Source organism: Branchiostoma floridae, chromosome 3 (genome assembly GCF_000003815.2).
Source record: "Branchiostoma floridae strain S238N-H82 chromosome 3, Bfl_VNyyK, whole genome shotgun sequence".
Taxonomy (NCBI): domain Eukaryota; kingdom Metazoa; phylum Chordata; class Leptocardii; order Amphioxiformes; family Branchiostomatidae; genus Branchiostoma; species Branchiostoma floridae.
The window spans coordinates 29,078,539-29,093,730 of NC_049981.1; the positions used below are offsets into that span (position 1 = coordinate 29,078,539).

The 15,192-nt window shown below is 40.8% G+C and overlaps 2 protein-coding genes and 2 long non-coding RNA genes across 7 annotated transcripts in view; 2 read left to right on the forward strand and 2 right to left on the reverse strand.

Moving 5' to 3' along the window:
- The window catches only part of LOC118412349 (protein inturned-like), a 42,623-nt gene extending 32,550 nt beyond the window's left edge, over positions 1-10,073 (forward strand). For all 4 annotated transcript variants that reach the window (XM_035815151.1, XM_035815152.1, XM_035815153.1 and 1 more), the window contains 11 exons: positions 206-259; positions 1,008-1,070; positions 1,883-2,107; positions 2,414-2,463; positions 2,928-3,029; positions 4,253-4,443; positions 5,135-5,328; positions 5,640-5,737; positions 7,319-7,508; positions 8,123-8,274; positions 9,008-10,073. In XM_035815151.1, coding sequence (XP_035671044.1) covers positions 206-259; positions 1,008-1,070; positions 1,883-2,107; positions 2,414-2,463; positions 2,928-3,029; positions 4,253-4,443; positions 5,135-5,328; positions 5,640-5,737; positions 7,319-7,508; positions 8,123-8,274; positions 9,008-9,119 — 1,431 coding nt within the window. In that variant the 3' untranslated portion in view covers positions 9,120-10,073. The remainder of the gene's footprint in view (positions 1-205; positions 260-1,007; positions 1,071-1,882; positions 2,108-2,413; positions 2,464-2,927; positions 3,030-4,252; positions 4,444-5,134; positions 5,329-5,639; positions 5,738-7,318; positions 7,509-8,122; positions 8,275-9,007) is intronic.
- A 436-nt stretch (positions 10,074-10,509) lies between these two features.
- On the reverse strand, positions 10,510-11,590 carry LOC118412385. Its single transcript, XR_004830759.1, has 2 exons — positions 11,239-11,590; positions 10,510-11,072 (listed from the first exon to the last, which is right to left on the reverse strand). It is a non-coding gene; the product is annotated as an uncharacterized LOC118412385 (long non-coding RNA).
- A 56-nt stretch (positions 11,591-11,646) lies between these two features.
- On the forward strand, positions 11,647-11,977 carry LOC118412388. The gene is made up of 2 exons (XR_004830762.1): positions 11,647-11,678; positions 11,754-11,977. It is a non-coding gene; the product is annotated as an uncharacterized LOC118412388 (long non-coding RNA).
- A 426-nt stretch (positions 11,978-12,403) lies between these two features.
- LOC118412373 (plasminogen-like) lies at positions 12,404-15,099 on the reverse strand (the record flags this gene model as incomplete). The annotated part of the gene is given in 6 exon segments (XM_035815206.1): positions 12,404-12,498; positions 12,928-13,188; positions 13,605-13,655; positions 13,886-14,134; positions 14,550-14,668; positions 14,978-15,099. Coding segments are annotated over 5 exon segments (795 nt in total), but the record flags the coding sequence as incomplete, so codon positions are not given.
- Positions 15,100-15,192: the final 93 nt, after the last annotated feature.

Here is a 15,192-nt window from a genome sequence, read left to right on the forward strand (position 1 = left end):
TAAACCCTTGCACTAGTCCACTAATCTTTTAGACTTTTAACATTTAAACATTTAGTTTTACTCGTGGCCAACCATCCACAATACATGTGCACATGTATAGATTCTGTAGTATATGCCAATGTTGTAATCTATTTGCAACTAATTCCAGTATCCAAAGAACTGCTTGTCCACCATGTTAAGCACTCTTCCATGTCTATGTTCACAGACTCCATTGGATGCTGCTCTAAGTGAACTGGAGGCTGCTGACTTTGCTGATATGGTACGTTCTCTTTGTTTGGATTCTGTAAGCAACTCTGATATGCTTTTTGCCAAGGCACACAGCGCCATGCACTTTGTTTGCACTGACTCAGTATGTTGAAATACATGTAGGCCAAGTTGTCTTTAGTTTCATCACACAAAGGTGAAATATTCACATGAATACTGTTACCAAACTACCGAGAACCATTTCTAGTTGTAGTATCATAGTGAGGTTCAACGTTTTGCCAGCAGAATGTTCTGAAATTGTCTTTATGTTTTATCAGATATGTGGCTAACAAGGGTGTTTCTCAATGAAATCCTTGAGAGAGTAGAAAACCTTTCAATTCCAGAAAGCCAATGTTGTTACAGTGAAAGGGATGTTTTTATAGCTGTACCCACACATGTCAACACTGAGTTGAAAGGTCCCTATGTTTAGCTAGTTTCCACTATGTGCTTTCAAATTGTACCTACCTGACAAAGACCTAAAGAACTAATTCAAGTTAAAGAAAAGAAAGTCTTAAACCTGATATTGTTGACATGTGCTTCATGCAATGACTGGTCCTTTTACACAGAAAATATATTTACTTGAACATTATAAATCAAGCATTGTTTTATGCAAATCTACAGTGTAAAATACTTGAATGTGTAAAAAGATCTGTGCTCAACATAGTATGTTTTTTAACTGCTTAACTTTTAACACAATATAAAGAGTGTGTTTTTTAATTGCTAATCTTTTCAATGCTCCCCTTTTGTTTCTGTTGTGACTTTAGTCTGATGACTACTATGATCTGAGGAGGGCATTCACAGTTCTAGGGAGCTGTATGTTCTATAAGGTAAGATTCATGTACCCACGGAGTAATAACAATACATTGTGATTCTTATTTCATACATTTCTAGTTCAGCAAGCTGTAAATGATATGTAACAGTTTTAAGGGTGGTATGTAAGGGTTTTTTCTCCCTGTGGCAAATCGTCAAGTATATGACATGACTTGAAAGTGCTGTAATTGTGTTAAGTTGAATGTTGGTGTTAACAAAACATTTGGGATATAGAGTCATGACAGAAAGGTAAGGCCACAGCAAATTAATTTTCAGGATGACATCCTCTGCAGACTGCAAAAATAGTGCGATAGGGCAAAAAAAAAAACAAGATGGGTGAAAAAAACAAGATGGCTACATTTTCAAAAATAGGCACCATAAGTTGTGATGACTGTTGTAAAAAGAATTAAACGGACAAAACATGGTATCCGAGCCAACAAGGCATTTATTCCTGTATTCAATACATGTACTGGTGTGGTAAAAGTGACACTAGTGTGGAAAACTGGCATCACCAACAAAGTTGGTAACCACGCTCATATCTTCCATATTGGTGTCAATTTTACAACTACAAATTCAATAAGTTTCATTTCTACAACTACAGTCCTGGGTATCTTGCAAGTGTCACTTCTACAAGTACAACTATAAGGCTACAACACAATATATTTGTTCAGTTTGTACTTTATCGTCATGTTTACCATCCCTGCAGAAGAAAAATATCTTGTTTTTTTTCTTCTGAAATCAGGCGAAAATTAATGCGCGCGCTGATGTCATCCATAAAATTTACTTGCTGTGGCCTAAAGTAGAAATGCTACAAGCTTTGCCATTTCAGGGTCTCCTTGCTGCCAGCCACTTGCCCAGGGAAGACCTGTTGGACGTGTTCCTGTACTGTCGGTATTACTGTTTACTGGCGCTGGCCTCGGAGGAGAGGGTGGGGCAGCTGGTGCTGTGGAGGGAGGTCCACCCCACCCGCAGGTTTGACCCCTCCCACGGTGAGGCCGATGCCCAAGGCTACAGCGAGCCGGAAGGGCGATGGTTCCTGCTGATTGTAGGCTTGGTAAGTATGCAACTTTGTGTAGTAGCTAATGAGAACAACTGCAGTCTGCAAATTCATGCCAGAGGACTAATTGCATACAGGGTAAGATAGTAGTTGTATACATAAACATACTTAACAAAGAAGGGAAATGATAATCATAGATAAATAAAAAGGGAATAACGTCTAAACTAAATCATTTTCTACTTAAGCTAATTGATGGGTTTGACTTCTAGAAGATGGGAAAAACAGTTTCTTAACAATAGCTTTCTGAGATTTTGATCATGATATACACATGTAACAGCACAAACATCATTTGCCCCTATCCAGAGACACTGGCTGTCTGCTACCCTACTGGAGGCCGGGGGCTGTGCTGCCAGGTGAGTGGTCAGCTTTCTATGGCAGGTAAACACAAGAAAACCCGGAATCTTCAACCCTCTGATACTTAGACGATTAAGAACTGTTAAGCTAGTGAGATAAGTTTTGATTCCCAGTGTCTTTCCAAACTTTAAGCAATGATAGTTCTATCCAGTTTTCAAAACTACTGCAATGGTTAAATGAGTTGCATTTGGTAGGCCACAAGTTATGAGCCCATAAGTCATACTAAAGACTTGAAAATGGTACACAATGCTCTCTTTGCTTAGCACTTGGCATTTGGGAAGGAATATGGCAGTTGAACACATACTACTGCCAGTGGACTAGGCTGCTTCTGTAATGATTGGTGTAGTGTGTAGGTCCAGGGCTACAGAAACAGAGATGGACACAGCTCTTTGGCCATCTGATGCAGGAAGGAATTTAACTTTACATATTGTTAACTAAGTTAATCCTGTGTTGCTGCCTGTAGAGCCGAGGGTAGTGTGAGCCCAGACCCTTTCCTGGTGGACCAGACTAAAGCAGTCATCCTGCAGTTGGAGACACAGAATGTGGGGAACTTGTTTGAGGACAGGTACGTGTGGGAAATGCATATAGATAGATAGGTAGATATCCCACCTTAGTTGGATCGACTGGGGCAGTGTACAGTCAAACCTGTCCATAGCGGCCACTCAAGGGACTGGTGAAATATGGCCACTATAGACAGGTGGCCACTATAGAGAAAATGTTGATCAATTGACCATGAGCAAGCTACACATGATTTCAGTTCCCACTAATCTTTCTCATCGAGGAACATTGTCTCGATCGGTAAATTCACCGACAAAGACTTGCACCTTAATGGTCAAGGCATGCATACCTTCTGCTACCGCCCAAATGACCCTGTAAGGAACTCCAAATCCTCGCGAACTACAATTTCAAACTCGGTGCAGGGTGACATAAGGCTGCAGTATGGTTGCAATAGGCAGTGTTTCTGTGTCAACGGGACCGGAAATCGTGTGGCCGTGGCTGCGTTGGACAGGTGGCCGCTAAGCCTATTTCTTAATCATTACGAATCCAAGGGACCGACAAAAAGTGGCCACTATGGCCAGGTGGCTGCTATACAAAGGTGGCCGCTAATACAGGTTTGACTGTATGTTACAGTAGATGACAACGCCTGCATTCTTTGCATGAAATTCTTTCAGACTGCATGTAGTTAAGCACAGTTGGATCCATTGTATGATTTGTTTTTGTCAAAGGATTTTTTATTAAGGCTATGGCAAACCAGCTATCCACCAACAGTATACTGTAAATGCAGAAATGTTCGCGGTGGATTGATTTTCGCGGTTTTCGCGGCGGACACCTCACCGCGAATTTAAAACCACCGCGAACATTTTTCCATAACAGTAAGAGATTACAGTTCATGGTGCTACCGTGAAATTAAAACCACCGCGAAAAGTCCATTTTCCCGCTACCGCGAAATTAAATCCCCGCGAACTTAAATGTATTTACAGTATATGACAACTTTATCACAACTATGTCAAGACACATCTACTGTATATATCAATGGGTGTTGCTTGATTGCCATCAATCTGCTACCACACACCTGTAGTACAAGAAATTGGACATGGCTCCTCCAGATAGAGACAACTTTCTACTAAGAACAGCAAAACCCACAAAACTGCAAGAAACATGTGCAGATTTACAGTTTTTACATCCCAGTGTCAGGGATTCCAGCAACTACAGCAGTATAATCACATACTGGATACTACTACTACAGTGGTTCCTGGAGTTTTACCTCTAATGCTTGATTCTCCCCAGACTGCAGTCCCCATCCAACCCTGCCCTGTCCTGTGCGGAGTGGTTCCTCCCCTCCAGTAGAGAGAAGTCTGTCAGTAACGCCAGCAGCACCAGCAGCATCCTGGGAACTCCTGTCCTGGGCAGGCACCAGAGCAGCTCACCCAAACCTCTAAAGCTCTTCCAGAGGAGTCCACAGAGCTCCTTCTTACAGGGTGACTCACAAATTTCTTAAAACTTGCATTGTTTATCAGGGCTCGAAATACCACCTGCATATGCAGGTTAGTGCAGGTAAAATTGGAGCTGTGCAGGTATTTCTGGTGTCTACCTGTACCTAACCTGCACTGGTCCATGTACTGGATTTATACATAAATGTCATATGATGTAGGTGTATTGTTTTTAGCTTCATTGACTTTTACCACCTATCAAGTATAAAAGAAAAAAAAATAGCAATGGTTCCTGAACAATTTCAGTATGATCCATACTTTCTAAATTCAGTGGTGCAGGTAAAATTTGTCTGGTGCAGGTAATTTTTAATGTTACCTGCACTAGTGCAAGTATGCAGAAAAAGGTATTTTGAGCCCTGTTTATATTGTGATTCATAGTGTGGTTGGAAATGAAAAATGTTGTGGGTAAGGTGTGACTGGTCGTTCAGTAATGTAACCAGCTGTGATGTTGGTGTGTTACTTCAAATGGCGGTTATGTGCAGATACAGATACGGAAGAGTAAGTCATTAAAAGTATTATATTTTCTAAAAGTTTGTATTGTATGTACTAGTATGTCATAGTATATCATGGTCTTCCATTTTATGTGTACTTCAAATATATTTACTGTATCTTACTGTGTGCATATACATGTACAATAAGTATTAACTAACATATAATCATGCACTCCTTTACCTGGTAGTGCCAGGAGCCAGAACTGAGGGAGACAACATCAGCCACTCTGGGAGTGAGCACAGCGGGAGTGGTGTGCCGTCCATGGGGGGAGACAGCCCCCACTCCACACCTAGCCTGGGGCGCAGGCACCTTAGGAAACAATCAGAGGGCTCAGGGTCAGGGCAGTCAGGGGAGAGTGGGAACAGCAGTGGACTTTTCAAGGTAGAGTTCATTTTACACAGATTCCAGAAAGGATTGGGTGGAACTAGAAAAAAAAGACTACTCTATACTTCCAAACAGTTTATGTAAAGGATTAGTTGAACTAGAAACAAAAAGATAAGTTGTGTATCCGAACAGCAGTGGACTTTTCAAGTTAAGTTCCAGAAAAAAAAACTGATTGACAAACAAGCTTCTTGAACTTTGATCGTGTCATATTACATGTTGCCCATATTTAGAACTTTCCACCTTGCACCAGTACTTTTGGGTAAGAAGATACTGGCAGCTCTTGTGACCTTTCTTACTTTGTGTTTCAGCTGAAGAGTAAGAGATTAATTCCTGATGCTTTCGAGATGTCCAACATGAACAGAGTACTGGTGGGACAAGACAAGGAAGAGCTGTCGTATTCAACAAAGTATGTATAATTTACATGTTTGATACATGAGCAAGTATTTTAGTCACCTGTCTATTTATTAGGTCTTATACAGTCAAACCTGTATTAGCGGCCACCTTTGCATAACGGCCACCTGCCCATAGTGGCCACTTTTTGTCGGTCCCTTGGATTCGTAATGATTAAGAAATAGGCTTAGCGGCCACCTGTCCAACGCGGCCACGGCCACACGATTTCCGGTCCCACAGGTACAAAAACACTGCCGATAACGGCCACGCGGACCGTTGATCTACGTTTCGGCACGCGATCGGCTATATACAGCTGTCGTATGGTCACCCTACGCCGGATTTAAAACCTCTTTGATTTATTTTCAAAACAAAACTTCGTAAACTGGCGCTACCCATACCTGCCGACAAACGAGGTCATATAAGGTCAATAGACGACACCAATATTACGGAGGTAAATTGCGTTAAAGATACGTTCTAATACACTACCGCTTAGGTTAATTTTCATCACAAAAACTTTCTGAATGAATTGTTACAAAGACAAAATAATATGAACTTCAGGCTATGGTGGATTTTTCTTACATTTATTAAGAGATAAGTCTAAAATGACGAGACTTTTCTTGTGAGTACCACATTAGCATAATGGGCGAACCTGACGTGTGAACGCGGGAGGGAACACACGGACGGCGAAGTATCAAAGGATACAAGACGAAAGATCAAATCATGACGATACCGGTCTCTTCAGACAATATAAACTGTAGAACATTTAAAACTTTTTATAGCTTTTATTTTCTTAATACATATAGTGTAAAAATCATTGCAGTACATGTACAGTACTGTATTATGTGAATAAAGATCAGTGGGTACTAAAACCATGTGTAAATTATTGCTTGTGGTCAATTAATTAACATATTCTCTATAGGGACCACCTCTCTATAGTGGCCAATTTTGACCAGTCCCTTGAGTGGCCGCTATAGACAGGTTTGACTGTATATAGATATTGATCTTTTGCAAAACACGTGCACACACATCAAGACATCTGTCATACATGTAATTTGTTATTGCAAAAGTCTCTTAAGTTGCCAAGCCCCGATATGTCCAGCATACAGATATGTGCCCTGTGTGCAGCGTTTGGGATAGGGTATTCCCCCAAAGTACATGTAACAGCCTTCAGCGCGTGTAGCAGGCGAAACCCAGAAGTTAGGGGCATCAGCCTTGTTCAGAGGTTTCTTTTTAGAGGTCAGCAGGCAAACTGAGGGCATACTGTAATTCACTTTGTCTTCTCGGTACCAAACTTTCACGGTCTGAGAAAATCTAACTTGTTCTCGGAACTAAATGTTCACTGTCACGGCAAGTGCACATACAAAAAAGCCTGTGAATTATCTGTTATCGGTAATGATAAGTTCACGTTACAGTCGTCACCATGAAAACCGTGAACATAACAGTACATTGAAAAAATCAGGAATTACAGTATATTTGGGCTGAGTCTCTGCCAGGTTAAGGTTAAAGAGAACAGAGCGGGGCTGTACAAGTGTCTGGTGGTAGACTTGTACTGTTCCAGACAGTGATCTGATACTTACACCCCTCCCTTCCCCTCCAGACTGACCTGTGGAGTAGACAACACCTTGTTCCAGTACCTGGCGGTGAACTCTGCAGCGGGCGTGGTGGTGTGCCCCACCCAACAGGAGGTGGGGAGACTGGGCGGGGCCCTCCACATGGATGTCATCAGGAACTTCTACCGCTGCTGCCAGACCATCCACGGCATGTTTGAGAACAGCGCACAAGTCAAGGTACTGTAATTCCTGATTTTTTCAATGTACTGTTATGTTCACGGTTTTCACGGTGACGACTATAACGTGAACTTATCATTACCGATAACAAATAATTCACAGGCTTTATTGTGTGTGCACTTGCCGTGACAGTGAACATTTAGTTCCGAGAACAAGTTAGATTTTCTCAGACCGTGAAAGTTTGGTACCGAGAAGACAAAATGAATTACAGTACATGTGAACTACGTACTTCCAAGATGTTAAGCATTTGCTCAAAGCAAGATGACATGTACATGTACATGCAGGTCTTGTGTGTTGAAGTTGACAGTTGTGTAAATCTTTAAAGTTTCATGGTCGTTTTCTGCAAATATGTTTCCCTTTTATGACTACTATACTAATGAATATTAATTGTTTCAAGCAGTTATCACGGATTTGAAGCCTATCAAAAACTTCTTTTTCCTTCCTTCTGCAAAATAAAATCAACACAAAAGTAAATGAATTTCAGTCTGCAGTCTTGGCCCAAGCCTGATTTGTGCGCTAATGGTAGAGTTTACAGTTCTTTGGCTAAAGAATGTTGAAATTGAGGAATATAAGAGGGTGGTGTGTTCAGAGCGTTGTGCATTTCCTCTCTCCAGGAGCTGAGAGACAGGAACGTTGACGGCCCCCTGCACACGGAGAGTCCCCTGGGTGTTGTCACAGAGCAGGGTGTTCTCTTCCACTGTGGGCCGGCCAACCTGAGCGACTCCAAACGGGGAACGACCCCTACCATCACCTACTGGGTTGTCGGGTAAGGACTACAGCAGATACTGAACCTTCTGCCTGCTTACACACCTTCTATTCTATTTCTATGCTGTACTGGGCAAAGCCCCTTTTAGGGGCATCCCGCCCAGGTGAGAAAAACGAGGTGCACGGCATTAGTGCGACCGGTGGTGGTGGTGGTGCTCCGAAAAAGAAAACTAGTGAGTGCATCAAAAAGTAACAACAGAACAAAAAGGTGAGGTGATGGCCGCGCTAATGGTATGTATCTACATGTGGGGGACGGGGAGGCCCATGTGCTGGGCCAGCCCCGTCTTGAAGGTTGTCAGTGATGGTGATGTGACTAGCTGTGGTGGTAGTACCTTGTACCAAATCTTATACATGCATATATATAATATATATATATATACACATGTGTAACCCTATGTCTATGCGCTTGTTCTTTCATTATTTCCTCCCTTGTGATGTACATTGCATTTGAATTGAAATATGATGCCATGTGTGCATTCTTCACTATTGTAGTATTTTAGTTATAGGTTTTATACTGGTAAAGCCACAATGTACTTGACTGTTACCAGTAAGTTAGTTTCAAAATTCTAGGTATTTACTTAAGCCTAGCTGAAGCAATGCGTGTGGCAGAGGACAGAGCTAGATGGAGGAGTGTGGTTCAACGAATTTGCATGGTGCCCCAACGACCCACTAGAAGGTCAAGGGATAGGTGAGGTGAGGTTGACTTATGTTCTATAATGTTTATCCCACTGCAGGAGACTGTACATGGCCAAAGAACCCAAGGAGGTGTTTGTGTGCTTCCAGGACGGGACACAGGACAATGTTGTAGAGATGGCTTTCAAGCTGCTCTTTGGAACAGACCTGTGATGGTCTTCTGATTTGTGTTGCCCAGTATGGGAGACTTCCATCATTTGTAACATTCTGTAAGGTTGAATAATCAGCTTGTGACAAGGGTTCCAAAAAATCTTTGCAAATTTATGGGTTTTGGAAGATTTGCAAACGCAGAGTGCTGATGCCAAAGTGATCATCTTAAAGATCATGAGCAAGGAAAGGCAAGACAGTTCTCAGTTGATGTTCAAATCGCTTCTCTCCTAACCTGGTTCAGGTGGGCATAGAGGGCAGGGCTCGAAATACTTTTTTTCTGCATACCTGCACTGGTGCAGGTAACATTGAAAATAACCCGCACCCGACAAATTTTACCTGCACCACTCTGAATTTAGGAAGTATGGATCATACTGAAATTGTGCAGGAACCATTATTTTATACTTAATAGGTGGTAACAGTCAACGCAGCTGATAACAATCCACATGCACCTTACCTACATCATAGGATATTTATGTATAAAACCTAGTACATGACCAGTGCAGGTTAGGTGCAGGTAGACACCAGAAATACCTGCACAGCACCAATTTTACCTGCACTAACCTGCATATGCAGGTGGTATTTCGAGCCCTGGAGGGACAGGAATGTTGTAGGTTTTTATGGAAGATTCCAGTTCTAGTTAACTATATGTTTGTAACTTTGTAAAGGCTTAGGACTGCAACCATCATGTACAGTAATGAAAATGTGGTTATCAGTTTTCCTCACATATACATACGTCCATGTTTTCCAAAGGAAAGATTAATATGTTTTGCCTGTTTCTTGGATGTTACAGCAGCCATTTTAACCATAACCTCATGTTTCCGTCATTAACTGTCCTTTTACAGCATCCATATCTTCCTAAGATTTTGAAAAACACAGGAGTGGTGGTCTATGCTGCCACAAAGAGCTTATATTTGGGGAATCATAGTTTCATGGTTCTTACTTTGAAAAAAACAACAACATGTTTTTACAAAACTTTTACACATTCCAATAAAAATACATGCATTGGAAACTCAGTATCATTTGAAGAAACTGTATATTGAAGTTGGATATATGAGAATTCTTGTGCACAACCAAAATTGGACTTACTTGCTGACGTTTCGATGTCTGTCAGACATCTTCCTCAGAGCTTCTAACTGGAGTTCTGCTTCTCGCCGCTATATGTAGCCGATGTAGGTGGTGCTTTTTTAAGTAAGTCCAATTTTGGTTGTGCACAAGAATTCTCATATATCCTATATTCTACCAACCTGATGAATTATTTTCGGATGTATATTGAAGTCATTCCATTGCTGTTTTCTACACTCTTGCATGTGAAGGAGGCTAGAGTATCAACAATGTATGGGTATATTCATTCAGTGGTGGAGTAATATTTCTACAGGAAGAGCCTATTTTTGTCGTAATGTATAAGCATATTCCTTCATTTAACATCTAGTATTATTGAAGGCTCTATCTAAATGAATACTTCTCATGATTCAAAGTGAAAAAATACCTTGTCATAAACTAGCATTCCGTTCATCAATTGTAGACATACATTGTATATAAGTCAAGAATGTTGTCACCCTGTACAGTCTTGTATGAGAAGAAAAAGGAAATTTTTGGATGTTTGTCGAATAACAATGTTGACATGTGTATACATATGTACAGAGTAATTTTGTATTATGTTTGTATTGTCACTTTTCCTAAGAAACAGAATAAAGGGAGAGTGCAATGTAAACTACAATATGTCCTATGAAATTACACGATAATTGCTCAATTTGACTGCCCTGTCATGTATATATTAAACCGAAATGTGAATGAGCTAGCTATAGAGTTGCTCCATTAATTACTAGAATATTGCCCTAGGTTGGATAACGTTTACAGCTTAAAGTTAGATTAATTCTACCTGAATATAAAAGGTAACATCAGCCAAACTTGGATAACATCTACAACTTAATGAGTTACAAGTTAGATCAACTCCACCTACAAATGTATATCAAAGGTAACATAAGCCAAACTTGGATAACATCTACAACTTAATGAGTTACAAGTTAGATCAACTCCACCTACAAATGTATATCAAAGGTAACATAAGCCAAACTTGGATAACATCTACAACTTAATGAGTTACAAGTTAGATCAACGCCACCTATATCAAAGGTAACATAAGTCAAACTTGGATAACATATACAACTTAATGAGTTACAAGTTAGATCAACTCCACCTAATATCAAAGGGAACATCAGTCAAACTTGGATAACATATACAACTTAATGAGTTACAAGTTAGATCAACTCCACCTATATCAAAGGGAACATCAACCAAACTTGGATAACATCTACAACTTAATGAGTTACAAGTTAGATCAGCCAAACTTGGATAACATCTACAACTTATTATATAATAATGAGTTACAAGTTAGATCAACTCCACCTATATGTATATCAAAGGGAACATCAGCCAAACTTGGATAACATCTACAACTTAATGAGTTACAAGTTAGATCAGCCAAACTTGGATAACATCTACAACTTATTATATAATAATGAGTTACAAGTTAGATCAACTCCACCTATATGTATATCAAAGGTAACATCAGCCAAACTTGGATAACATCTACAACTTAATGAGTTACAAGTTAGATCAACTCCACCTATCTCAAAGGGAACATCAGCCAAACTTGGATAACATCTACAACTCAATGAGTTACAAGTTAGATCAACTCCACCTATATCAAAGGGAACATCAGCCAAACTTGGATAACATCTACAACTTAATGAGTTACAAGTTAGATCAACTCGACCTATATCAAAGGGAACATAAGCCAAACTTGGATAACATCTACAACTCAATGAGTTACAAGTTAGATCAACTCCACCTATATCAAAGGTAACATCAGCCAAACTTGGATAACATCTACAACTTAATGAGTTACAAGTTAGATCAACTCCACCTATATCAAAGGGAACATCAGCCAAACTTGGATAACATCTACAACTTAATGAGTTACAAGTTAGATCAACTCCACCTAATACCAAAGGTAACATCAGCCAAATAACCAAACCAACGACTAAATGTAGCCCTCTCAATGGGGTTAAGAAAAGACAGTTGTCTAGATTTGTCGAAACTACTGTAAATGCAGAAATGTTCGCGGTGGATTAATGTTCGAGGTTTTCGCGGCGGCCGCTTCACTGCGAATTAAGACCACCGCGAACATTTTTCCATAACAATAAGAGACTACGGTACATGGTGCTACCGCGAAATTAAAACCACCGCGAAATTAAATCCCCGCGAACTTAAATGCATTTACAGTAAGTGCCCGCCATTATGAAGGACTAGTTGCTAAACACGCTCTTGTTCATCACATGGTTGGTATCCCAGTGAACAGCTAGCTATCGATGACCGAACGCTGCAAAAGATGAAAGAGTAAATAAGTGTTATTGTCTCCTATTAGAAATTCAAAACAAGGAAATGGGGAGATGACAAACCTTACATGTGGTGAAATGTAAAAATAGTCCTTTCTGTGTGTACCTTTTAATCGTGTTTGGTAAATTCAAAAGTTTGTGTGATAGTGAATGGAACCTTAATATATGCTCATATAGCCCTCCTTGACGTTAATTGGTAGATATGTAGCCATCAGAGACGTGTATACTTCACAAAAGCGATATATATATATATATATATGTGTGTGTGTATATATATATATATATATATAATAGAAATACTTCTATATACCCAATTCTACCATAAACCACCACCAATTGATGTTCCTTAGCATGAATTTGTGCATGTGGTACACTTTGAACCTACAAACTTTGAAAGCAGTGAAAACAGATACCTTTTCCTTAGGTCCCTTCGTTCTCCATACACTTCGGTATGGCACAGAAGGCCCACCTCTTGGACGAAGTAGTGTAGCACCAGGGAGCGTCGCTCTTGGATGGGTTCCTGCAGTAGTTGTTGGTCAGGCCGGCGTTGGGATACTTCTCCGGGGTGTAGCTATGACTGTGGGGCGTCTGCGAGGACCACGCTTGGCAGGTATGGCCTGACCAGGTCAAAGTCGTCGTGCCTCGGTAGGATTTTCCTTTCCCGGTGTAGCACTCTGAAATAGATTTCCCCCCACAACTTGGTCATTTGAAAGTTGGTGTTCCTATGAGAGACATGTTCATTCAGACCCTTGTATTGCCTACGTGGCACATAGGGAAACTAGCCTGATTAAATTTCGCTTATAGCAGCCCGCCAAACATCCGCGGGGAGGGGCCAGTTACAGCCCTGGACAGCGGAGTTTGTGTTGCACAGATTAATAGGGAAACAAGTTTCCTTGTGGTTTGAGTAGCAGGGTATGTTTTATAGGGCGGGTTTGCTAACCCTCGAGCTAGGCACGGCTTCTCAATCAGGGAACCCCATTTTAAGTCACGAGGGACATGTACAAATCACCAAACGTTTCCTTAAACGTGTTGAAATGTTTTTGACATTCAAACGTATCTTCTAATGATTCAGAGTAAGTTCTGTGCTCACCTCCTGCGTCCTTAATGAGATCTTGCACTTCTGCGCCAAGATCCTCCAGGACTGCAAACGACAGGAAAGGAAACGGATATGATTGAAAATGTAAGGCATGCTTCTCTTCCTCATGTAGATGAAACATAAGTAGCTACAGAGTCAATATGACGTTTTACGGTTTCCTCCATTAGGCTGTAATCAACAATGTCCTTCACGACAAAGTGGATTCTAAGAAACTCGACTTTCTACCATTGCTGTCTAAAAGTCGAAAATCAACCGAGGAGTTCATTAGTTCTTACCGGTATCACACTTGCGAAGCACACAACTGTCCCATCTCTTGTCAGGGTCGGCTGTGTAGCACCAAAGGTTATGATGTCCACTTGGGTTCCGGCAATAGTTTTTGTCCAGACCTGAGTTGGGGTAGTTTGCCGGGGTTCGACTGTGACTGTGCGGAGCCTGAACACCCCACGCCTGACACAGCCTTCCCGACCATGTGGCAGCTAGAGTTCCGCGGTAAGAAGAGCCGTCTCCTATTTGACAGGTTTTCCCTGTAGAAGAAAGAAACATATCTTGTTGATATTTTGTGGTGTATAGATGGCGTCATTTTGACATAACCTCCACAATCACAGTGGGATGGCGTGTTGCCAAACTATTTAGGAAGCAGCAAGAGTGAGTACCACCACTGTCGCATTCAGCTGGCTTTCCGTCAGTGGCTAGGCTATCCATTTCCGCAACGCCGATTGTCTGAGAACTTCTCAGAACCTAGAAAATATACGTTAGTCAATAAAGAGTTCAAATATTATGGTTTCTGTGCCGAAACAAATGTAAACATTGCAGCCAAAATTAGAGATACCGGAAATTTATTCTCCATCACTAAACCTTACAGTGTATTCCTTTCCACAGATGCTGTAGAGTGTCTTTAGCTGTACATACAAATGTCTTTAACTGAACGTACTATCTTACCTTCTTCCTCCTCATCTTTATTATCTTCTTTAGGCTTGAACGTGTATCCGATAACGAAGTGGCTGTCAAAGGAACTGTCACTGCGGAGTCTCACGAGCATCTCGTTTGAAGAGGACCATCTGCAGACAAAGACAAAACAAAAGGCAGGTGGCATATACCATCCTCCGTAGTAACCACTGGCTCAGCCTTTTGGTTAACAAGCGAAACAATTGAGCCAGTGGACACGGGGCGGTATCTAGGCAAATAATAAGGATTCCAAAAAATATATTGCTAAGAGAATTTTTTACTTAATTTACATCGCTAACATCTTACTTCCATCCCAATGGGGCTAGAAATATATTATTTAAGCTTGTCTGTGTGTCTATGTATCCGTCTGTGTGCTTTCCAGAAATATGTGATATATGTAAATTAATTGTTAATCATCTCACAAGATGGGGTTCCGTAAAGGCGTACAGTAGCGTCCAATTAATGGTGACGTCACCTCCCCACCATCGCGTACTTCGATCCAGTCGTAAGGACATCCGATCCAAACCTCGAAATACTCGGACATCTACAAAGTAAGAAAAAAACATATATACACATGTGTATCAGACAATGTGTTAGGTTAATCTATTTTCAAATTTTGTATAATCTAGCTTTCCTC